The following is a 26,355-nucleotide window of genomic DNA, read 5'->3' as shown; positions in this document are numbered from 1 at the left end:
GAGATTTTGAATCTCTGCACACACTTTTGGACACTGGACACTTTTGGATTGTGTGAGGCCCACTGATATCTGAGCACTATGTGACAGGCTCGATGGCACAGCTGTGACCAAAGTGACTAGAGGATAAGGGAGATTTTGAATCTCTGCACACACTTTTGGACACTGGACACTTTTGGATTGTGTGAGGCCCACTGATATCTGAGCGCTATGTGACAGGCTCGATGGCACAGCTGTGACCAAAGTGACTAGAGGATAAGGGAGATTTTGAATCTCTGCACACACTTTTGGACACTGGACACTTTTGGATTGTGTGAGGCCCACTGATATCTGAGCGCTATGTGACAGGCTCGATGGCACAGCTGTGACCAAAGTGACTAGAGGATAAGGGAGATTTTGAATCTCTGCACACACTTTTGGACACTGGATGGACACATTTGGATTGTGTGAGGCCCACTGATATCTGAGCGCTATGTGACAGGCTCGATGGCACAGCTGTGACCAAAGTGACTAGAGGATAAGGGAGATGTGAATTTCTGCACACACTTTTGGACACTGGACACTTTTGGATTGTGTGAGGCCCACTGATATCTGAGCGCTATGTGACAGGCTCGATGGCACAGCTGTGACCAAAGTGACTAGAGGATAAGGGAGATTTTGAATCTCTGCACACACTTTTGGACACTGGACACTTTTGGATTGTGTGAGGCCCAATGAATATCTGAGCGCTATGTGACAGGCTCGATGGCACAGCTGTGACAAAAGTGACTAGAGGATAAGGGAGATTGGATTGCTTTTAAAAAAGCAGTTTGCGGAGCAGTGGGTAAACAGCAATGCAGGAATGTCAGGAAGCCTTAAAAGGCAGCCCAACAACCAACACCACTGATACACCACTATATAGCCTCCCCTTGCACTGCACACACAGTGACTGGTGTGTTCTGCAGGCCAAATCGCTAGCAGCAGAAGCAGTTTTTTTGTCTTCTTCCCTGCCTAACGCTCTCCCTACAGAATCAGCAGCAACCTCTCCCTATACTAAGATCGGCAGAAGTAAGATGGCGGTCGGCATGCACGCCCTTTTATACCCCCTGTGACGCCCACCAAAGCAAGCCAATCACTTGCATGCCCTTCTGAAAGATGGTGGTGACCCGTGCCTATGTCATCACGTTGCCCACAGTGTCCGTGGATCCTGATTGGCTGAAAAAGAGCGCAAAACAAACTTTTGAAACGCGACTTTGGCGCGTAAGTCGCCGACCTCGTGGCCGACCTCATCCTAGGGTCGGGTTTCGTTTCATGAAACCCGACTTTGCCAAAAGTCGGTGACTTTTGAATTTTTTCGACCCGTTTCGCTCAACTCTAGTCATGAGCTTTATTGATTTGGCGCCAGACATAGTGTTTACCTTGGTGGTCAAAAAGTTCAATTTTGGACTCATCTGACTACAGCGCCTTCCTCCATACATTTGGGAAGTCCCCCACATGTATTTTGGCAAACTAAAAATGAGTCTTACCGTTTTTGAGTGTAAATAAAGGCTTTTTTCTTGCCACTCTTCCATAAAGGCCACCTATATGGATTGTATGGCTTACTGTGGTCATATGGAAAGATTCTCCAGTCTTTACTTGGGAACTCTGCAGCTCCTTCAGGGTTACCATTGTTTCTTTGCTGCCTCTCTGATTAATGCCCTCCTTATGCAGGCTGAGAGTTTGGGCAGGTGGCCCTATCTTGGCAGGTTTGTTGTGGTACATGTTCTTTCCATTTGATGACAATGGATTTGATGGCGCTCCGGGTGATCATCAAAGATTGGGCTTTTTTTGTATTGAAACTATAATACACAGCCTAGCAAGTGATATATCACTGGAATCATGGACCTTGCCCCTACCTCATGCTGCTCTCAAATTAAATAGCAACAATCTGCTGACAGATTCCCTTTGACATACATTTTCATTACTTTCAGAGTATTTACAGCAGCTCAGAATCAAAGCCGAATTTATACCGGGCAGATGCTGTTTTTACCTCTCCTTCTTCTGAGAGACATAGCTCTTTCATCCATCTGTCAACATTGCCATACGAGGGCTTGGTTTTATGCAAGAAGAGCTGAAATGTTAAATGATACCATTCATTTTACCATACAATAAGGATAAGCAAACCAGAACTGGAAAGTTTGGGTTCATACCAGACTTCTAGTGTCCGTACCGGAAACAGAACACAGATTTTTTACTGTATGCCCAGCCAAACTTTAAGGCTGTGGGCACTTCCGGCCCCTTCATAGCCATGTCAAGTAATGGTATGCTGTGACTGACCTGACAATTAAAATAAATAAATAATAATAAAGAAATAATGTGTGGCCCCCTTCCTTTTTAAAACCAGCTGAGGGAAAACAGACAGCTGGGGGATGGAGATGCTATCAGCCGGAAGCTGTCAAATTTGCCTTAGCTGGTTATTAAAAATATGGTAAACCCTAAAAAAAATGATGTGGGTCCCCCCTATTTATAAGAACCAGTTAAGGCAAAAAAAAGCTGCAGGCTGATATTAACAGGTTACTATATTGGTCACTTTTCAGCCTAATCTCACCAGCCCTCAGATGCCCCATAAATTAGTCAATGAACGACGGTGAGTCTGGCTCTAGGCACTCCGGCACTCAACAATCCAGCACTTGAGCTACCATGAGACCCGGTGGTTGTGAACTCAGGTAAAGGCTACCAGAGTTCACAGCCACCATGTCTCCCAGCAGCTGTAAGGCCTGGAAACTTCATGGGAAACTTTGAAGGACACTTTAAAACTATAACACCTGGAGACTTTTTTTAAATTTTTCACTTTGTTTTTAGTCCATCCAGGGGATTTGAAGACAGGACAGATAGACAAATATGGCAGCCAAGGGGCCTTCAGCATGCGCCTAGCTGCGATGTGTGCTCATCAGAGCCCAGCGATCACATCATGGAGGTGATTTTGGGGGAGGGGTCATTGTGAGCCTTCATGCACTATTTGAATTCCACTGTCATCAATTGACACCAGCATTTAAATGGTTAACCAGCAGCATTTAGAGTGCGCTATGGACGATGCTGTTACAGGAGGATGGACGCTGTGTGGCAGAGCTGGAATCTGCCCAGAATGATGTGGGCTTAGATTTATTCAAGTGGGTCATGACATATGACATACCAGGAGGGAGTTAATCAACACATGAATTTAGACCTAAAATTACACGTTAAAAGGTAGAAATTAATTTTAATGGGGTCTTATACTAAATGGCACCCTTGTCTCGTAGACCAATAATTTGAATGGAAAGTAAGTGTGTTGTGAGTGTTTTTGGACGCTCCCATTCTTTACACCAAAGACGTTCTCCATTAAAATGGAAAGTAAATGGATTAGGTGCCTCTGGAGGAAGGGAGATACTTCCTGGAAAGGATGGAGAGAAATTGGTTACCCAGTTATTTCAGCACCGCCTCATATTTTCCACAAAGGTGGATTTTATAAAGCTTTAAAAAGTTGCAACTCGTCCAGATTTCAGCCTATAAGGCTATATTAGTAATTTATAGTAACCTTTTAAATGACTGAAAAACTTCCATTTATCATCTGAAAATAAAGCAAATAGTATAGAAATCAATATCTAGCATTAGTAAAATTATTGATGATGTAATTAATATTAGAGTTATTGTTTACCGACACTCGTCAGACGATCCTGAGTCATTACCTTCAGCAGGAACCCTAATGAAGACCAACGTGAACATCGCCGGCCTTGTTGAATCAAGTCCCCATTGTTCACAGATGCACTAATATACTTTGTAAATGACATGGGAGAATCCCTTTTAAGTTATTTTTCACTAATATGTTATTAGAATTGTATTAATACTTTATCATTATTAACCCCTTACAACATATGACATAAAGTTAGGTCACATGCCGGTCCCTGAGTTTGATGCCTGCTTATTTCCTGAGTACACATCTTTCCCAGCAGATGATGGCTGTATATTCAGCCATCATCTGCTTCTAACAGCCATGTGTGGAGCGGAGCTCCGACCACAGTTGTTAACTTGTCAATCTCTCACAGTGGCAAATACAACACAGTGGAAGGTGGTCACATCATTCCATGTGCACATCGGTGTCCCTATGTCGCAAACGCAGGGTGCCGATGAGTTACCATGACAGCCTGGGGTTTGCTGAAGATCTCCATGCTTGTCATGATGTTTCCCATGTGAACGCCAGCTTCTGACCGGCGTTCATAGGAGACCATAACTTTTGCTATATGCAGCAATACTTTGCGACACAAGCAAATTTTATTTTTTGTTTGTTTTACAAATTTCTGAATTTTCTTTTCCCCACTTAAATAAAAAAAAAAGATAATGCATGTTTGGTATCTGCGCAATCGTACAGACCTGGAGAATCATACTGCCCAATCATTTTACTGTATAATGACCATTGTAGATGAAAAAAAAATTGTAGAATTGTACTTTTCACAATTTTGCCACACACTTTGATTTTGTTTTCCACTTTCCAGTACATTGCATGATAAAATCGATGGTATTATTGAAAAACAAGCCCTAACATGGTTAGGTGGACAGAAAAGTAAAAAAGTTATGGCTCTGACAAGGAGAGGAAAAATTGAAGATGTGAAAAACAAAAATAGGGGTTAATTAACTAATGATGAAATAATAAAAATAAGTAGGAATAGAAGCTAAAGATGAACACTTTACATGTAAATGATTGCAGATACACTGAATTAGGAAGCCGGGCTATTTATTATGTGGCTTCATGAGAGATGGTCATCATGGGAATGAAACATTCCAATTAGCACATGTGTTAAACAAAGGGAATCTAATAAATCTAAGCTAGATCGCCTAATCTGGGCCTTCATGGCTGGCCCCAAAGCATGAAAACATGATCACTGTCCTCAAATGCCATAATTACCGCAGCTTTTCCATTGTGACTCATATGGAGAGTCTTGTCATATGTTAATGTGTTAATTCCCGCTCTGTGTACTCTGCTATATTATTTTGTTTGATGCTGAAATTTGAATTTCGGAAAATCCCTTAAATCCCTAAATCTTAAATAATATAATGCCAATAATATGAGAGGTTTCAATGTGTCGTGAATCACCTCTATTCAAAAACAGTAGTTACATTGACATAATTCTTTCTACAAACAGGGTATCCATCAAAGCTTTGTACAAAAGGAAAGAATGAGCTTAAAAGGGAAAAAATGCAATGTCTTCCTAAATGAGAAGGAATTAGAAGGCAAACTATGACCTGCTTCACAGAAAACGGGTTCTAATCCTCCACAATATGGAATTCTTATTGTAATTTTTTAATGAATACATACAGTAGTTCATTTCTTACATCTATTGTTTTGTTGTAAGTATTGATGTAAGTACTTTTTAACCTACAGTATTATTTAAAATTGAAGCTGTCATAAATCTGCGCTTTTGGAAAGGATGCTGATTACATTACTTAGAAATACTTATTTTCTTAAAGGGAACCTGTCACCACGTTTGGCCGATATAAGATGCGGCCGCCGCCTTTCAGGGCTTATCTGCAACATTCTAGAATGCTGCAGATAAGCCCCTGATCTCATCTGAAAGATAAGAAAAATAAGTTTTATTATACTCACCCAGGGGGCAGTCCAGTCCGATGGGTGTTGCAGGTCCTGGTCCGGCGCCTCCCATCTTCTTGCTATGCCGCCCTCCTGCTTGCTTCATCAATCCCTGGCATTGCGCTCCTGTTGAGGGCAGAGCAAAGTCCTGCAGTGTGCAGGCGTTGGGCCTCTCTGACCTTTCCCAAAGCCTGTGCACTGCAGGACTTTGCTCTGCCCTCAACAGGAGCGCAATGCCAGGGATTGATGAAGCAAGCAGGAGGGCAGCATAGCAAGAAGATGGGAGTATAATAAAACTTGTTTTTCTTATCTTGCAGGTTGGATCAGGGGCTTATCTACAGCATTATAGAATGCTGTAGATAAGCTCTGAAAGGTGGTAGCCATATCTTATATCGGCCAAACCTGGTGACAGGTACACTTTAATAATTCATACTTGCTGATAATAGAGAAGTGGTAAAAAAGAAGCTGGGAGGTCACTACTATTCAGGGATTATGTGTCTCATGAGAAAAATGATAATGATTGCTATATGCACTATATGTACAAATGAATTGGGACAACTACACATTACACCTATAGGAGGTTTTACAGGCACTCATTTTACATCCATTGTAAGAAAGCAGAAGGTAAGATCCTGGATAGCAGATACAGGAAAGATATATATCTTTGTACCATGTTATCCAGTAAATAGAAGAATATTTAGAATTGAGAGTCCTCAGTGGTTGATACCTTTTAATAGCTAACTGAAAAGATGGTAACACATTGCAAGCTTTCGAGACTACTCAGGTCTCTTCACCAGGCTAGACTAATACAACATCTGAAGAGTCACATATTTATACACAAGACAGCACAGAAATAATGCAATAGATAAGACAAGTGACGTGAAGCAAAATAGTCATTGTGGGAGAGAGATAAGCATAAATATTGGAGCAGTTCATAGATAAGCAGTGTGAAGGTTTTATTGCCCTCTGATTGCGGTCTGGTTCTGTGTTGTGATGACCCCAGAAGGTCTGAGGAGCAAATTCCTTAATTGATGTAAAAAGACATAAATCCATGCGACACATTCATACCTGCACTGAATGTTCGAAAGTTTTCATAAATTTGTGCTCAGAGATTCTTCTCTCTCTCTGAGACTTGAAGTTACCTTTTAATACAAGTAATTTAATGTCCATCATGCTATGACCAGGGATACAAAAATGTTTTGCCACAGGTAGATCCATTCTTTTTTCTCTTATTGTGTGACGATGAGAATTCATCCTTGGTCTCTATACAAGTAATTTAATGTCCATCATGCTATGACCAGGGATATAAAAAAGATCCCCAACTCACATCAGGACTACAAGATCCCAGGTACATTCAGCTGCATCACATCTAATGTGGTGTACTTAATTATTTGTAATAAATGTCCAACTGGGGGTCTGTATGTGGGGGAGACAGGGCAAAAACTGATAACAAGGATGAATTCTCATCTCCACACAATAAGAGAAAAAAGAATGGATGTACCTGGTCATAGCATGATGGACATTAAATTACTTGTATTAAAAGGTAACTTCAAATCTCAGAGAGAAAGAAGAATCTATGAGTACAAATTTATGAAAACTTTCGACACATTCAGTGCAGGTATGACTGTGTCGCATGGATTTATGTCTTTTTACATCAATTAAGGAATTTGCTCCTCAGACCTTCTGGGGTCATCACAACACAGAACCAGACCGCAATCAGAGGGCAATAAAACCTTCACACTGCTTATCTATGAACTGCTCCAATATTTATGCTTATCCCTCTCCCATAATGACTATTCCACTTCACATCACTTGTCTTAGCTATTGCATTTTTTTCTGTGCTGTCTTTTGTATAATTATGTGATTCTTCAGATTTTGTATTAGTCTAGCCTGATGAAGAGACCTGCATAGTCTTGAAAGCTTGCAATTTGTTACCATCATTTCAGTTAGCCATTAAAAGGTATCAACCACTGAGGACTCTCAATTCTAAATATTCTTCTGGATAGCAGATATATGTCACCGAGGTCACTGACCTCAGCAATGTAAATCCTGGGAGAAAGTGCACCAATATACCTTTAGCTGGTTATATTTTTGACTGGATTTGGGGTCTGGGATTTAGGAGCGGCCAAAACAGCCTGGGTGGGAATGGCAACTCCTGGTCTTAGAGGTCTAATAACAGCAGCTAGGATTCATCAGCAGTGTTTGCTGTGCTGAAGCTGGAGAAAGATAGTTAATGGTGGATAGACTTTGCTAGAGACTGAGAAGTGCATGCAAGTTAGTAAGACAATTTTGATTTACTTTGCATTACATAAAGAATGGAGTGTTTCGTTGTTCTTTTGTGCTGAAGAAAGGATGTTTTTATATTGGAGCTGTAAACTTTATGAAGGACAAAAAAAATGTATTCAGCTTTGATACACGCGGCTACTATACAGCTGAAACCTCTACACCATCCATAGACATAAAGGCTAAGTGCACACGTACCGGAACTCTCGCGGAAATTACCGCGAGAATTCCGGAATTCCATTCCGCGGGAAAATCGCATTTTAAATTCCCGCGATTTTCCCGCTGAAAAACTAGCATTTTGCAAGCGTATTTAGCTTGCAGAATGCTAGCGTTCTCCAAGCGATCTGTAGCATCGCTTGGAGAACTGATTGACAGGTTGGTCACACTCGTCAAACATAGTGTTTGACAAGTGTGACCAACTTTTTACTAATGAGGCCGCCTATGCAGCATCAGTAGTAAAAGATAAAATGTAAAAAAAAATAAAAAATGGTGTTATTCTTACCTTCCGGCGTCCCGCGCAGGCGTTCCCAGTAATCCTTTGCGAAAATGCCCGCGATGACGTCCGTTCTCGCGGGATCGCGACGTCACGCGGTAATTCGCGATGACGTCGCGCGAATGACCGCGAGACTTCGCGATCCCGCGAGAACGAACGCCATCGCGGGCATTTTCGCAAAGGACTACTGGGAACGGGAGCGTGGAGAGAGGCGGGAAGGCTGCGCGGGACGTCGGAGGGTGAGAATAACAATATTTTTTATTTTAAAATTCTATTTTTTACAGGGATATGGTACCCAGAGCCCAGAGGACAGTCTCCTCTCCTCCGGACCGTGGGTACCATCCGCAATTGTTCTGCTTACTTTCCGCATGGTGTGCACAGCCATATGCGAGAAGTAAGCGGAACAATGCATTCCTATGGGTGCGGGATCGCCGCAATTCTGCAAATTAATGAGCATGCTGCGTTTTTTACCGCGAAGCGATTCCGCCGCGGTAAAAACCGCAGCATTAGCACAGCATTGCGGAATCCCATAGGAATGCATGGGATGCTTATTTTTCGCGTTTTTGCGGCAAAATCACGCGGTTAAAACCGCCGCGGAAACGCGAAAAAAAACGCCACGTGTGAACTCAGCCTAAATGGAAGATATCACCAGAAAATGTCCTATTTTTTAAATTAAGTTTATGTCTTACATGTGGTTTTTTTTATATGTTTGTCAATGTTTTTATTTTTTTTCATTTTCCAATTTGTTAAAAAAAAGAGTAATCTTCCAATTCTCACACGTGCCACACAAGCTATTTAGACTCATACTTATTACCCTTAAGGGGGTTTTACACTAAGCGATATCGCTAGCAATATCGCTAAAACGTCACTGATTTTGTGACGTTATAGCGATATTGCTAGCGATATCGCTATGTGTGATACTTACCAACGACCGGCTCCCCGCTGTCCATCGCTGATCGCGCGAGAATGTCCGGCTCCATTTCTCGTCGGGCGCTTCCTGCTGAGACTTCCTGCTGTGACGACGAGCGACGCTGGACACGGGCGGTAGGACGCAGGATCGCTGTGTGTGAATGGTAAGTATCATGCGCTGCGTCGCTGCTGCATCGCTGTGAGATCTTTCTGTATGAAAGCTCACTAGCGATCATTTAGCGATGCACCAGCGATCCTGACCGGGTCGGATCGCTGGTTGGATCGCTGGTGCATCGCTAAATGTAAAAGGGCCTTTACAGCAAGGCTCCATTTTATTCAAACCGAGGATTGCAATGACTGATAACACCTACGCACAGCTGATAACACATAATCCACAATTGGTGATGATACAGCTGACCCTGTTCCCCTCTCTTCACAATGACCTTTTCATTAGACACTTTGATACATAATATAGGGTTTGGAATCTTAACAATGTAGCTTTGTACATGTGTTATTTCCTGAAACAGTAGGAAGTTAAAGTCTATAAAAACCCTAATGGACAGTGTGAAAATTACTAGATTTCAACTTTTTATTTTGAATAAGGGTCATAATATGTAAAAGAAAAAGAAAAATATTTAAAAAATATATATTTAAAAAATACATTTAACACAAAATTCTTATTTAAATTATAGGTAATTTTTTGATGATAGCTACCCTTTAATATTGTTTGCTCTTCTCTTTGTAGCTAAAACATGTTTGCTTTCTAGATGATTTTTTAGGTTTTGGGAATTTTTTCCCATTTCATTCAGAAGAGCATTTGTGAGGTCAGACACTGACATTGATGTTTAGGAAAGGTCAGGCTTAAAATCTCCATTCTAGTACATCATTAAGATGTTCAATGGTTTTGAAGTCGGGGCTCTGTGTGGGCCATTACAGTTCTTCCACACCAAACTCCTCTAACCATGCCTTTATGGACCTTTTTTTATGCACTGGAGCACAATTATGGGGAACAGGAAAGGGACGCAACCAAGCTGTTCATAGAAAGTTGGAAGCATACAATTTTCTCAAGGGTCTTAGTATGCTGGTTATGCAAATAACACAGGATCCACCACAGCTAGATTTTATAGAAAAGAAAACCCTCAAAGAGAGAATAAAAATAAATAATGACAAATAATATGTTACAGAATCTGATTTTTTTTCTTAATTCATTTTCTTACCGGGGTCCCAGCTCATCTTCACTGCGCCACACAAAATCTCCAAACTTCTCATAGAGAGTATTGTAATGATGCTGGACTCGAAGAAGCATTGAAGCTGATACTTCCATCAGGGTGTTGTAGGCAATCTGCTGCTCCTTACCACTGGTGTATCCATTGTATAATGTATAAATTCTATCAGCAATTTCTGTAATGCAAATTACTTATTAGCTCAGGAAGCTTACCTTTACATTGTGGACAGAATGAATCACTGATGCACAAAGGTTAAACCATTCTGTTCTACTAAAATAGTCTACAATGTTATAGCAGAAGTGTAAGTGAGGCCAATAAAAGGCCACTAAGGAAATAATTTATCGCACAATTCCAGACAATCTCATATTTTACTATGATAACATAAAGATTATACAGTACATATATACAGCATGTGAAATAAGTATTGAACATGTCATCAATTGTCTAAGTAAATCTATTTCTAAAGGTGCTATTGACTTGTAATTCTCACCAGATGTTGGTGACAACTAGTGATGAGCGAGCACTAAAATGCTCGGGTGCTCGTTGCTCGGGTTGAGCAAATTGGAATTTGACAAGCATTTCCCCTGTGGGGTACACCTCAACCTTTTTCTGAACAAGAATTTTACGCCCAGCATAACCACGACCTTTGTTAATAATTTGACACTGGCTGTAGCAGCACGGAACACGTTAAACCTAGAGGTGATCTAGTGGCAGTGGATGATGAGACGTGGAAGAAGGTCTCATTATAAAATAGGCCCAATGTAAAGGAGTGGGTCTCCTAGACTTGGAATGCCCATACACTAAGTGTATGGGCTGGCAAACATTTCCCCTGTGGGTATATCTAAACCTTTTTCTGAACAAGAATTTTACGCCCAGCATAACCAACGACCCTTGTTAATAATTTGACACTGGCTGTAGCAGCACGAAACACATTAAACCTAGTGGTGATCTAGTGGCAGTGGATGATGAGACGTGGAAGAAGGCCTCATTAAAAAATAGGCCCAATGTAAAGGAGTGGGTCTCCTAGACTTGGAATGACACTAACTGTATGGGCTGGTAAACATTTACCCTTGGGGGGGGGGGTACATATTTTTTTAAATTTGGTGATGGGCATCATAACACCCTTGCCAAAAAATAGAGTGGCTGGAGCATGGCGGAATCCGTTCACCCTGGTGTTCGAGTGGTGGTGGACGGTGAGGATGAGGAGAAGGAGGAGGACACCAAATAGCCAAAATCAGGAAGCGTATACCGATGTTTGGTTGTGAAGAAGTGCATGGGAATACACATCTCAAAACGACCCTACATTGCAGTTTTTGTTTAGCTGTCATCATTTGGTGGTGTTGAGAAGTCTGGCCCAATCCATCCGTTGTTCATTTTATAAGAGTCAGCCTGTCTGCATTTTCTGCTGAAAGGCGAATGTGCTTATCTGTGATAATTCCACCAGCGGCACAAAAAACCCGCTGACAAAACGCTAGCGGTAGGGCAGGCCAGGACCTCCAAGGCGTAGAGAGCCAGTTCATGCCATGTGTCCAGCTTGGATACTCAATAATTTAAAGGCACTGAGTAATCACAGAGTATGTTGGTACGGTCAGTAAGGTACTCCCTCGGCATCTTAGAAAACATTGCATTCCTTGTGAAATTATCCCACGCCTCAGGGCAAGGGCGATGGGAGGGTTGGAGAAAACTGTCCCAAAACTTTGCCAGCGTTCCCCTGGCTCTGCTGTATTGGAGTTGTGTCTCTCACTCCTGTCCTCCTTTGTTTGGCAGCAAACTGTTATCTCTGCCGCCAGTGTTTTGAGATGGAATTCTTTTTAATAATTCTGCAACAATGGCCCTCTGGTACTGCACCATTTTAGTACACCTGTCTGCCTCTGGAACAGGAGATTGAAAGTTCTCCTTGCAGCATTGGTCTAAAAGTGTCACTACCCAGTAATGACTGTTACCCAATATTTTTACAATACGAGGGTCACGGGAAAGGCAGCGCAACATAAAGTCAGCCATGTGTGCCAGACTGGTAACAGGCAAGCCTTCCGTGTCCTCACCAACAGGACGACTGACCAAGGTGTCCTCCTCCTCTTTCTCTTCCTTCCTGTCCTCAGGCCATCCACGCTGAACAGACGGTATGGCAGTTGTGCTTGTAGTACCGTCTACAGAGCATGAAAGTAGCTCCTGTTCTTCCTCCTCCTCTTCCTCATTGTCAACAAAACCACGTAGGGATGACATGAAGCTGGGCTGTGTGTAATCACCCTGTATGGTTCCTTGATCCATGTCCTCATGCTCCACTTGCAATGCATCCTCTTTCATTGTGAGCAGAGAGGTTTTCAGAATGAAGATGAGCGGGATGTTACTTATGTCTGACATCCATGTCCACTCCTGAGGTCTTATGTGTGGAGTCAAACCTGAATAACGACAGCCTTGCTGATGCTGGTATTCAACAACTGCCCTCTTCTACTCACAAATCCTTTCCAACATACGCAGTGTAGAGTTCCAACACGTTTAGACATCACACAACAGTCGGTGAGCCGGAATCAGCAATCACTGCTGAAGCACGGCAAGGGCAGCTGAAGCTGTACCTGACTTTCTAAAATGTGCACACAGGCGGCGTACGTTAACCAGCAGATCCGGCAGCTCCAGATAGCTTTTTAGAAAACGTTGAACAACGAAGTTCAGCACATGGGCCAGGCATGGTACGTGTGTCAGTTCGGGTTGCCTCAGAGCCACCAACAGGTTCCTGCCATTGTTACACACAACCATGCCTGGCTGGAAATTCAGCGGCGTCAGCCACAAATCTGCCTGCTCTTTCATAGCTGTCAACAACTCTTCAGCAACGTGCGGTTTGTCACCTAAGCAAATAAGCTTCAGCACAGCTTGTTGCCGCTTTGCTTTGGCAGTGCTGCAGTGCTTCCAGCTTGTGACTGATGTGCTCATTTTGGAGGCTGAAGAGGAGGAGGAGGTACAGGAGCTGTACACAGTGGGGGCAACCCTGATTGACGTAGGGCCTGTAATCCTTGGCATCGGGAGGACGTGTTCCAGCCCAAGGTCTGGCTGGGTCCCAGCTTCCACTATGTTAACCCAGTGTGCCGTCAGTGAGATGTACCATCTCTGGCCACAAGCACTTGTCCATGTGTCCGGGGTTAGGTGTACTTTCCCAGTAACTGCATTGTTGAGGGCATGGGTAATGTTGTGGGACACGTGCTTGTGTAATGTAGGTATGGCACAGCAGGAGAAATAGTGGTGGCTTGGGACCAAGTACCTTGGGATGGCAACCGCCATCAGGTTGTGGAAAGCTTCCATCTCCACAAGCCTAAAAGGCAACATTTTGAGCGCAAGCAGATGAGAAATATGTGAATTTAGTACTGTGGCCTGTGCGGCGTTGGCTGGTAATTTACACTTACGTTCCAAAGACTGGGGTATGGACAACTGAAGGCTACGCTGGGACAAGGACGTGGATGTGCTTGATGATGGTGCTATTTGACTGTGGGCAATGGCAGGTGCAGGGCAGGAGGCATCTTCGCATGCATCGTGGACAGGGGATTGGCTTTCACGCAAAACAGTGGAAGAAGCTGTGGTGTCACCCGCAGACACTGTTCCTGCAGCATGGGGTTGGGCCCACAAAGTTGGGTGCTTTGCTGCCTTGTGCCTGATCATGCTGGTGGTGGTAAGGCTGGTAGTTTTGCTATCCCTGCTGATTCTGGCATGTTAGGTGTTGCAAATGACCTGTTTGAGGTTATCAGCAGAGTCTTTAAAAAATAACCAGACTCGGGAAGACGTAACAGTTGGACTGGCAACTTCCGTCATGTTGGTGTTACGGGGAATAGTTGCACGCCTTCTATCTGCAGCCACCACACTGCTTCTTCCTGCCTGAAGTGGGGCTCTGCCTACCTCCCCCTGTGTGCTGCAGTCCTCGCTCTGCATGTCCTCCTGCCAGGTTGGGTCTGTTTCTATATCATCCACCACCTCATCTTACACTTCCCCACCCTGGGCCTCCTCCTGACTTTCCGGCAATTGTGTCTCGTCATCATCCACCTCTTGTGACCGTGGCTGCTCAAATATTTATGCATCGCTACATGGAATATCATCTTGCCCTGCTTCAAGTGGACCAGGCGAGAGGCACGAATCTCCAAATGGAAAACTGAACAGCTCTTCGGAGTGTCCGAGTGTGGGATCAGTTGTCTCAGGGCACTCAGCATGGTGGGAGAAAAGAGGATCAGGGTATGGAATATGCGGTCCAGATTCATGGCTACTCTGACTTGATCGCGTGGAAGACAGGGTGATGGTGGTGGTGGATAATTAACTGAAAGAATTATCCGGTCTCCAACCAACAACCTTTTCACACTGCTCGGGCTTCAATAGTGCTGTCTTGCCGCGGTCCCCTAGGATTTCGGACACTAAGGTCCAGCAAGAAGATATGGGTGTTTTTGGTGGCCCAATTTCAGCTTGGCCATGGCCTCGGCCTCGTCATGCCCCATCACGTCCACTTCCTCGTCCCTTGCCACGTGCCTTGCCCATTGTAAATGGACTAGAATAGTATACACGTTCACTACAAATGGCTTATTTGGGAGCCAACTTGTATGTGATACCTGTGCAGGAAAACCACACTTTTACCTTTCTGGTCGGTAGGTAAAAATGATTTTTGGCTTACAGATTTTTCTCAATAAGTACTGTAACAGACTGCAAAAACACTACAATATGTAGGCCTAAAATGGCCACATTTTTGGCACAGATAAATGAGGCCTGTTAGGGAGATACCACACTGACAATTCAGTGGCCTGTATTTTTTGCTTTTTTGCCTAAATGGTGCTGTATATAATTGCAGTGACAAACAGGACAAAAATGGAAAACTGGCCTAAACTGGCCAAACTTGAAGTATGCAAAGATATGAGCTGGCAGTGAGATACAACACTGCGAAATCTGTGGTCTGTATTTTTTTTATTTTTTTTTGCTAAATAGTGCTGTATATAAGTACAGTAGCACACAGAACAAAAATAGAAAACCAATTTCAAAAAGCTGACTGGATATAACAATCAGTTTTTTTTAATTTGTATTCATTAACCTTCTGACTGAGCACTCCACCTGTTAGCCGCAGGCGGTTTCAATCATAGCAGGGCCACCACCCCTCCACAGAGATATAGATTTCAGTCTAAGGAGAGGATTTACATAGGTTCCCATACAGATAGAGACTTTAGTCTAAGTGAGGATTGGCATTAGGTTAGGATCCTGGAATACGAGAAACGCCTTACTGTGGCTTTCAGGTACACATAAATCGGCCATTTTATGTGCTAAGCTTTCTCAATTTTTCATATTTTTAATGCAATAATGCAATTCATTTTTCATATTTCATGTTTGCATGCTATGGCGCTACAGTGTGCTTCCTTTTTTGTTTGAAAAATGGAAAACCGGCTTAAACTCGACAAATTTGGAGCATGCACAGATATGAGCTGGCACGGAGATACCACACTGAGAAATCTGTGGCCTGTATATTTTGCTTTTTTTGGCTAAATAGTTCTGTACATAAGTAAAGTGACACACAGGACAAAAATGGAAAACCGGACTAAATTGCCCAAACTAGGAGCATGCACAGATATGAGCTGCCACGGAGATACCACACTGAGAAATCTGTGGCCTGTATTTTTTGCTTTTTTTGGCTAAATAGTGCTGTATATAAGTAAAGTGACACACAGGACAAAAATAGAAAACCGGACTAAATTGCCCAAACTAGGAGCACGCACAGATATGAGCTGGCACAGAGATACCACACTGAGAAATCTGTGGCCTGTATTTTTGGCTTTTTTTGGCTAAATAGTGCTGTATATAAGTAAAGTGACGCACAGGACAAAAATGGAAAACCGGACTAAATTGCCCAAACTAGGAGCATGCACAGATATGAGCTGCCACGGAGATACCACACTGAGAAATCTGTGGCCTGTATTTTTGGCTTTTTTTTGGCTAAATAGTGCTGTATATAACTACAGTGACAGACAGCAAAAAAAAAATTGAATTTAGGCTAAAATGACCAAAATTTTTAGCAGACGGATAGATGAGGCATGTCACAGATTTACTGCACTGTGAAATATGTGGCCTGTATGTATTTTTTGGGGGGTTCAGCAAAATGGTGTCAAGACATTGTGTAAGACACACAAAAAAATTGACTCTACCATACCACATAAATATTTCTCTGCGCTCTCAAAAGTGATTTTTGGGACCCCTGTAAAATTGCAGGATTTTCACGTTGTGCTAGGAAAAGGATCTGGCTGTATTGTGCACTGTCAAAAAGCAAATGCAGAGAAAAAAGGGCTCTGGATTGCTTTGCAATAAAAAAAGCTCTATTAGCCTTGGCCAAAAATTTTTTCCAAGCCAATTAGACCTGGGGCTAGGTATATACGGTCAATATATCCTACAGGCAGCAGCAGCAGCACCATCACACAGGAAGGGAATGGACACTCTTGATGTATGCAATGATATGTATACACACATACAGTGCCTGCAGGCCTTGCACTGATATGTATAGAGCGAGGTAAAATCCCCTGCCTGCCTAACACTGCAACCTATATACTCCGGAATTAGTCCTTAGAAGGACTATTGGTTTAGCTGGATGTGAGTATTTAAGATGTAGACCCCACACTGACTAATAAATCCCCAAATCTGATCTTACCTTGGCAGCTGCTCTCCCTACATTTTCTAAATCCGGAGCTGAATGTGCCGAGCAGGGCGGCGTCCGGTCTCTTATACCCCTGATGATGCTGTGCGGCCAGCCAATCACTGCACGACCACAACAAAGATGGCTATGGCGTTTCATTCCCTGGCAGACAATCCCTGCATCGTGATTTGGTTTCTAATGTCCACCAAAAACGCTGGGTGGAGACTCAAGTTCCCGCTGAATAATCCCGGAAATGCTCGGTGTTCGCTGAGTACACCGAGTACCGTGATACTCAGATGAGTAACGATTAGTGGCGAGCACGTTTGCTCATCACTAGTGACAACCCATCCAATCCACACAGACAAATAAATCACCATAAATGTCCATAAATGACCATATTTTTCTGACTATAAGATGCACTTTTTTCCTCTCACAATTTGGAGGAAAATGAGAGGAGCATCTTATAGTCCGTATGTACCTGCCGAGGCTGTGGATGGGGGGAGGGGGAGTAGCAGTGCTGGATGAGCGGGTGTAAAGTACAAATTATTTTTAATGGTTTCAACACTCCAATTAATTATTTTACTAATTATATATCTATATATAATTCCCACACATGTGCTCAGAAGCCCCTCCTCTAGCTTGCTGTATTCTGCCATGTGTTCCACATGAGGCCCCCTTCTCCAGCTTCTTGTCTTCTGCCATGTGCTGGTAAAACAGGTTTCATTCAGGATTGAGGGGATGTACTTTTGGCCAGTGGACAATAGACTTGTGACATCATTCCCCAAACAGTGGGGCTGGACACACTTCTTTTAGCTGGACATAAAGAACTAGGAGACATGTGCTTCCTGGAGGATCAGTGGTGGACATCTACCTATACTGTAATGTATGAATAATGCTTGTTTCTGATTGATATGTATTTATTGTTTATATTGTTTATTATTTAGTCTTATCATTTATTAAGTAAATCAATTTAAGTAAATTCAATTCTTGTGTGAGCATTTTCTTATTCATTGCAACCCTTTGAGTCCGTTACAAAACAGCAGCTCACAGAAAGCAGGAGCAGCTGCTGTAGCTAACACGTGTGCTCGCTATTACAGAAAAAAAATCTTCACTGTTCCCCACATCCATAATCGCGCAATGCAATGAAGCCGACGCCAAGTGGTGGGAGGGACTATGGGCATGGAAAGCAGTGAATATTCATTCTCTTTAATAGCAGGCACACGTGAGCGCCTGGCGGCTCCTGCTTACAGTGTGCCTGTAATTAAGGATGATGAATATTCACTGTTCTAAACGCCCATAGCCCCGGGCGTGGGGAGCAGTGAGTATTCCGGCAGCTGATCTTGGCTTGTATGCAGTGCATTATATCACTGCCATGCACTGCTTACAAGCTGAAATCAGCTGCCAGCAACAGAACAGTACTCTGTGAGGGAGCGGAAGGAAGGCAAGTGGAATGGTTTATGTGTGCAGCATGATGGGGGCTATGTACACCAAGAGACAATGACCACTTTTGGAGAGATACAGATAGACCTGGAATCAGCAGGTACTATTGTTTCAAAGAAACTATAAGTAATCTACTCAGCCTCCATGGCCTGTATGCATGCTCACCATGCAATCTCCATGGCCTGTATGAACGCTCACGACAAAAAACTCTATTGCTGAACAAACAACTTGATCCAGAGCGTTTAAAGTTTTCGCCTTAACATTTAGACAAGCCTATGAAATCATGGGAGAATATAGTCTGGTTAGATCAGACTAAAATTGGACTCTTTGGATGCCATAATACACACCATGTTTGGAGGCCAAAAGGCACTGCATATCACCCCCAAAACACCATACCAATGGTGAAGTTTGGATGTGAGAAAATCATGGTGTGGGGCTGTTTTTCAGGATATGGCACTGGCAAACTTCATATAGTTGAAAGAAGAATGAACAGACAAATGTACTGAGACATTCCTGAAAAAAATCTGCTGCCATCTACCAGAATTAGGAAGATAAAATGAGAGTGGACATATCAGCAAGGCAACGAACCCAAACACACAGCCAAGAAAACTTTCAATTGGTTTCAGAGAAAGAAAATAAAGCTGCTAGAATGGAAGAGCCAGTCACCTAACGTGAATCCAATAGAAAATATATGGAAGGAACTAAAGATCAGGGTTCATGGAAGGAGCCCACAGAGGCTTCAGGATATGAAGAGTATCTGTGTGGAACAATGGGCCAGAATTACACCTGAGCAATGCATGGGACTAGTTTCTCCAAACAGTTAGCATCTTGAAGCTTCATCACCAAAAAAGGCTTTTGTACGAAGTATTAATTAGACTTCAGTAAGCGCGGTCAATAGTATTTCCCTGTGTCATTACTCATTATTACAGAATAACCTAATTCATGGATATCTATGGTTTGATTTCTCTGCCTGTGTGGATTGGATCTTTTGTTACCGACATCTGCTGAAAATTTCATATTAATAGCACCTTTAGAAATATATTTACTTAGAAAATTGGTGTATATATACACTCTTCGACATTGAAACTGCATCACCAAGGAAATGTTGTGGAATTATGGAAATCACCATATGGATTGACTTATTATTGATCTGCAAATTATGAAAGAAAGGGAAATAAAATTTTAAAAACATCTCGATTTTTTTAGTATCAAGTATGAGCACCACATGCAGAAATCCTCACACTTCTCTCCATCATATTAGGCTATTAATAGTTGTTTGATGAATGTTCTGCCACACTGAATGCAATTGGGCAAATTATCAAGAACCACTGTTGGCAACTCCTTTGCAATTGCTAATGTAATGCTATTGCCAGCGCCCCTGCATGGTTCCCCTTAACCCTCCATGCAGGGACGCTGCCATGATCACTACTCTGGCCCTGCGGCACGGTCCCCTTCTGCTGGCATATCTCCTGCTTGTCCTATGTGTGCAGCCAGTTCCTGAACCTGCTCTCCTGGTCCGTGTGTGGCCAGTCCCTGCACCTGATTCCCTGGTCCGTGTGTGACCAGTGAATGAAACTTTGTCCCTCGGTCCGTTTCTAGCTGGTCTGCTAAAACCAGTCCATGTCAGTAGCTGTTCTGTAGACTAGACAAAACGTATTAGTCTGAATTAAGCCCTAGTCCTTAATCAGTGTCAGCGAACTTGAATCTTGGGTCAGCAGCTGCAGTACCAGGTTTTGACTAGGAGTGTTACCTGGCGACAACCTGCAGCCCAGCCTGTTTCCACCTTCTGGAGCTCCAGTGAAAACCAGGCAGCCGCTTAGCTATGCCCCTTCCTAGGCAGGCCCAACCCTATAGCACACTGGGTCCATGAACAACCTGCGCCACCTGTGGGTACGTCAGCTGACCAATGATGTTCTATATATGCTCAAAAACAGACAAGTCCAGAGATGCAGCAGGCCATGGTAGCAACTTTAGGTCATACTGCTGCTCCTGTGACATTTAGGAGAAATGGCCGTACCACTGTTTCCATGACCAAATCATTGAAACGCCAAGATCATAGTGGCCCTGGAATGAACAATAAAGTGGTTCAGTTACCATACATTATGCCACCTTGCACCATAATCCCAGGTGTAGCAATGCTATGATGTTCTCTCTTGAAGACATCTTCATTGCATTGTCCAGTTGATCTCCAGGCCAATCTTCAACTCTCATTGCGTTCAAGACAAAAGTGGGACTCATCACTGAAGATATCTCTATTCAAGGAGCAATTTTTCAACACAAAAACACCAGGTTGCATGTTGCTTGTGCTACAATGAGCAGCTTGTGTGGCGTAAACATGCTACGATGGCTGCAGCGTCTCCGGACTTGTGTGTCATTGAGCACATCTAGGACATCATTAGTCCATTACAAACAAGAGAATACAACAGTACTCTGTAACCTTCATTTTTGTAACTATATTTTACATTGCAGCTATGTATTTTAATCTCATATTTTCAGTGTTTGCATACATCTTAACTCTTACACAGTACTACAGTAGTCTCTTGTCTTATTGTGTAGTCATGGCAGCTTACACCTGTTCACACTAGGTTTGTTCTGAATGATGGTGATGGTCAGTTTTTTTTTATCATTAGTTCATTAGTCGGTAATTGCACTGAAAGCTGACAGCAGTGGATCTTGATGATTTGCCCAAGTCAGGCTGTGGCAGAACAGTCATCAGACAATCATTAATAGCCAGCATTAATTTCAGCTAAGGCATTTAAAGAGGACCTGTACTCAAGTCAAAAGTTTGCAGTTTTTGCTCCAAATATACTCTCACTGCTCACCTGATTATTCCATTTTTTGCTTTATAAAAATCCACCGTATGGTTACAGATTAATGGGCACTTTTGTTTAGTGCTAATTTTTATGGTCTTCATAAGAGGGCATGTCACACAGGATCCTCTAGGGATCTTTACGTTGCTCTGCATAATTATCTTGTGAGCCACATCCTTTTGTAAAGACCATAAAAATTAGCACTAAATGGAAAGGCCAATATCTCTGAAACCTTATAGTGGATTTGCAAAAAAACAAAAAACACAATACTCAGCAGGAATGAAACAAAGACAAAACCTGACCACATTTGACCTGGTGACAGATTCTCTTTAAAAGCATGTATTTCTATTTATCGACTCTGGGATTTTCTTGATATCATGGCTTTGCCTTCTTGGTAACACACAATATATATGTACTGTATTCATTTAGCAAGATACAAATTGTGATTTTGACAACTGTATCAGTACAGAAGGACTTGATGGGGTTGTCAGAATGCAGTGGTTTATACCAACCAAAAGTGGTTTAAGGAAGGAAAACAAGTAAAAAGGCCACAGGGTCACGATAACATATAAAGAAAAGGTCAGCCTGGCTGGTCTGATCTCACATAAGAGCTAGTGGAGGAAATAATGTTGAAAAAAGTAATGCTGGTCATGATAAAAAAGTGTCACACAGGGCATCACAGCTTGCAATGTATTAGGTTGCATGCCTTTCCCAGTATCTGCACCTATTATGGGCAGCACATCATCATCAGAATGGGACCACAGGGTGTATAGAAGAAAGAGGTTTGAACTAGTAGACATGTTTTTGAGTAACTAAACCCCAGATATATGGTGTATAGATGTAAATATGAGGACTATACAGCACGGATGACCCGCGTCAGGCATCAAGCACTACTACTGCAAGTTATTGGTAATAGTGGATTTTCTAATCCAGCAGGAGATTTAAAGAGGAAAAATATATATTGTGATTACATCAAAAGATGTATTATAGGTATATAAAAAATACTTTCTGGCGCGTTTCTACAGCGAAGAGTCGGGCAGGCTCGAAACGCATCAAAAAGTAATTTTTATACGCCTATATAATAATAAAGATTTTTCAGCTTTTAATCTCAGGAAACAATTTACATAGACATTTAATATACTTAATAGGCTTTTCTACTTAAATCAAATTAATAAGTTATTAATTGAGCAGAATAAATTTAAAGCTGAATTTTCTGATGCCTCCAGAAGTGATAATATCAGCTGTCTGTTTGGAATATAACATATAGTAGTATCAGATAAGAATGAACCATTCCTTTTCTTACAGACACTGCCCCTTTGTTCCTATAAGGGTTGGGCATGGCAATATAGCTCAGCCCAATTCACTAAAATAGAGCTGAGATGCAGCACAGTCCAGGGCAAGTAAAAAATGTACTCATCTGTTATGTTCAACCGGCCCCGAGATACAGGTCATCCATATCAAAAGAACCATTCATGGTGAAGGATGGTAATTTCAGAAGAGACGTAGGCCTTGATTTTGCAGCCTCATACATTCCCTTTAAACTTTAGTTGACTGACTCAGTCCATCATTGTGCTTTTCTACAAAAGGCTACATTTAGGAAGCCAAAAATAGGATAATTTCATGTAATAATGAAGCTTCCTGATGCTTTTTTTATATAACCAGATGCCTACCTTCTGCTTTACTGTCATCCACTAAAGAGCAAGCGGTCCGTAGTGTGACTAGACTTTGAGCTGAGTGCCGCCCATGAGTATCCACAGCAAAAAGGCTGAACCTGTAGAGCAGAAAGATAGCAGATTGAGGGCAAACATTCAATAGCGCTCACATTAAGAATCAATTGGTACATGGACCTGTGGTATTAATGACTGAAAAACAAAGAACATTAAAGAAAGACAATAATCCCAGAGAGTCTGTCATTGAGCATGGGGTTGGACACAATGACCCTGGAGGACCCTTCCAACTCTAACATTCTATGATTCTATCATCTCCAAAACTCAAATTAAACCATACAGTGGGTACGGAAAGTATTCAGACCCCTTTAAATTTTTCACTCTTTGTTTCATTGTAGCCGTTTGGTAAAATCAAAAAAGTTCATTTTTTTCTCATTAATGTACACTCTGCACCCCATCTTGACTGAAAAAAAGCAAATGTTTTCAAATTTATTAAAAAAGAAAAACTGAAATATCACATGGTCATAAGTATTCAGACCCTTTGCTCAGACACTCATATTTAAGTCACATGCTGTCCATTTCCTTGTGATCCTCCTTGAGATGGTTCTACTCCTTCATTGGAGTCCAGCTGTGTTTAATTAAAGTGACAGCACTCCATTTGTAAAGGCACACACCTGTCTATATAAGACCTCACAGCTCACAGTGCATGGTGGACCAAATGAGAATCATGAGGTCAAAGGAACTGGCCAAGGAGTTCAGAGACAGAATTGTGGCAAGGCACAGATCTGGCCAAGGTTATAAAAGAATTTCTGCAGTAAAAGGTTCCTAACAGCACAGTGGCCTCCATAATCCTTAAATAGAAGAAGTTTGGGACCACCAGAAGTCTTCCTAGACCTGGCCGTCCAGCCAAACTGAGCAATCATGGGAGAAGAACCTTGGTGAGAGAGGTAAAGAAGAACTCCAAGATCACTGTGGCTGAGCTCCGCAGATGCAGTAGGGAGATGGGAGAAAGTTTCACAAAGTCAACTATCACTGCAGCCCTCCACCAGTCGGACCTTTATGGCAAAGTGGCCCGATGGAAGCCTCTCCTCAGTGCTAGACATATGAAAGCCCGCATAGAGTTTGCTAAAAAAATACATGAAGGACTCCCAGACTATGAGAAATAAGATTCTCTGGTCTGATGAAATGTAGATAGAACTTTTTGGTGATAATTCTAAGTGGTATGTGTGGAGAAAACCAGGCACTGCTCACCACCTGCCCAATACAATCCCAACAGTGAAACATGGTGGTGGCAGCATCATGCTATGGGGGTGTTCTTCAGCTGCAGGGACAGGACTACTGGTTGCAATTAAAGGAAACATGAATGCGGTCAAGTACAGAGATATCCTGGATGAAAACCTCTTCCAGAGTCCTCTGGACCTCAGACTTGGCCGAAGGTTCACCTTCCAACAAGACAATGACCCTAAGCACACAGCTAAAATAACAATTGACTGGCTCCAGAAAAACTCTGTGACCATTCTTGACTGGCCCAGCCCGAACCCTGACCTAACCCCAATTGAGCATCTCTGGAGAGACCTGAAAATGGCTGTCCACCAACATTAACATCCAACCTGAAGGAACTGGAGAGGATCTGCAAGGAAGAATGGCAGAGGATCCCCAAATCCAGGTGTGAAAAACTTGTTGCATCATTCCCAAGAAGACTCATGGCTGTACTAGCTCAAAAGAGTGCTTCTACTCAATACTGAGACAAGGGTCTCAATACTTATGACCATATGATATTTTAGTTTTTCTTTTTTGATAAATTTGCAAAAATTTCTACATTTCTGTTTTTTTTTTTCAGTTAAGATGGGGTGCAGAGTTTACATTAATGAGTAAAAAAGGAACTTTTTGAATTTACCAAATGGCTGAAATGAAGCAAAAAGTGACAAATTTAAAGGGGTCTGAATACTTTCCATACCCACTGTATATACAGTCATATAGGAGACTTAGCCCATATAAAATCATACTTATGGTGCTCCCCCTGTGTGGCCAAGTGCTCGAGTGTATCGTTCTGTCCCATTAATTACCATCCTTCGCCCCTTCCCTTATGATGGTTGACAGCACTCATTTTTGGAGTGCTGCCCGTATTGTATTTTCAGCCATTACACACACTAACACTGCAGAAGCAAGAGCGCACACATTTTCAGTGTGCGCGGGCGCTCTCCAATCCCCCTGTTCTATCTGCAGTGGTGATTCGCTGCACACTGGATCGCACAGTAGCAGGAGACCGATGCTTACAGTAGAGAGTATATTCCCAATAAATGTGACGTTTTAATACTTATTTCTTTGGTGGATTCCTTCCCTTTTTTACACAGGAAAGATGTATATCTTTGTACTGTGTTAGCCAGTAGATAGAAAAATATTCAGAATTGAAAGTCCTCAGTGGTTGGTACCTTTTAATGGTTGAAAAGATGGTAACACATTGCAAGCAAGACCCGAAGAGACCTGAGTAGTCTCGAAAGCTTGCAATGTGTTACCAACTTTTCAGTTAGCCATTAAAAGGTACCAACCACTGAGGACTTTCAATTCGGAATATTTTTCTTTCTTTTTTTAAACACTTTAAAATACAGTATGTGTAAAAAAAATGAACAATAGGATATTTTCTGAAGACACATTCCCTTTACAAAGTTATATGAGCTCTGACAAAGTCACTGGTAAAGTGCTGGAGGGGAGATATGCTTCACTACGCCTAGTGGTGACAGTGATATAAAACCCAGACTTTCTCCTCCAGCACACTAAGTGTTGTGGGGATTAAGCAAAGTTGCATAATGGGCTGGCTTTTATGTGCCCATGCATAGAGTGGGTGGGAGGATGACCACCTTATCTCCACCTGCATCGCCGTGTGCTGACAGGACCTGTGTGATGCACAGTCGTGTGATCGGTCACATGAGGGAGGAGTCACACTGTCTGGGGCTTAAGTAGCTGGCCTCCATAGGCAGCAGGGTGGAGTGTTTGGTGAGGAACCCTTCAGAGCATTGGTTTGTGCTTTTGTTTATGCCTGAAACATGGTTCTTGCTAACCCTCATTGGGCTGATACCTACTAAATCAAGGATTTTATATAGTGCTACCATTTTGTTTTGTTTTGCTGTTTTGCCCAGAGGGCCATGTTAATTTTGTGCTTAAACTTGGTTTTCTAATAAACCAAGTCCATCCTTAAACCCGCAGTGTTCCTGTGACTACATCTGTGTGCAGCCGAGTGAGCCGATCTACCACAGAGCCTAGATAATAGTTATTTTTAAGAACCATTCTTCTCAAACCCATAGGACCTGCTTTAGT

At 42.4% G+C, this 26,355-nt stretch overlaps 1 protein-coding gene across 5 annotated transcripts in view; it reads right to left on the bottom strand.

Annotated features, from left to right (window-relative positions):
- The window catches only part of ASTN2 (astrotactin 2), a 1,339,273-nt gene that overhangs the window by 61,985 nt on the left and 1,250,933 nt on the right, over window positions 1–26,355 (bottom strand). For all 5 annotated transcript variants that reach the window (XM_073573126.1, XM_073573131.1, XM_073573130.1 and 2 more), the window contains 2 exons: window positions 23,044–23,144; window positions 10,478–10,661 (listed from right to left, as the gene is read on the bottom strand). In XM_073573126.1, coding sequence (XP_073429227.1) covers window positions 10,478–10,661; window positions 23,044–23,144 — 285 coding nt within the window. The remainder of the gene's footprint in view (window positions 1–10,477; window positions 10,662–23,043; window positions 23,145–26,355) is intronic.

The sequence above is a fragment of the Dendrobates tinctorius genome, unplaced genomic scaffold (genome assembly GCF_039654945.1).
Source record: "Dendrobates tinctorius isolate UK_male_01 unplaced genomic scaffold, ASM3965494v1 ptg000034l, whole genome shotgun sequence".
NCBI classification, from domain to species: domain Eukaryota; kingdom Metazoa; phylum Chordata; class Amphibia; order Anura; family Dendrobatidae; genus Dendrobates; species Dendrobates tinctorius.
The sequence above is the reverse complement of the archived record's forward strand: the minus strand, read 5'-3'. Positions and strand labels throughout refer to the sequence as shown.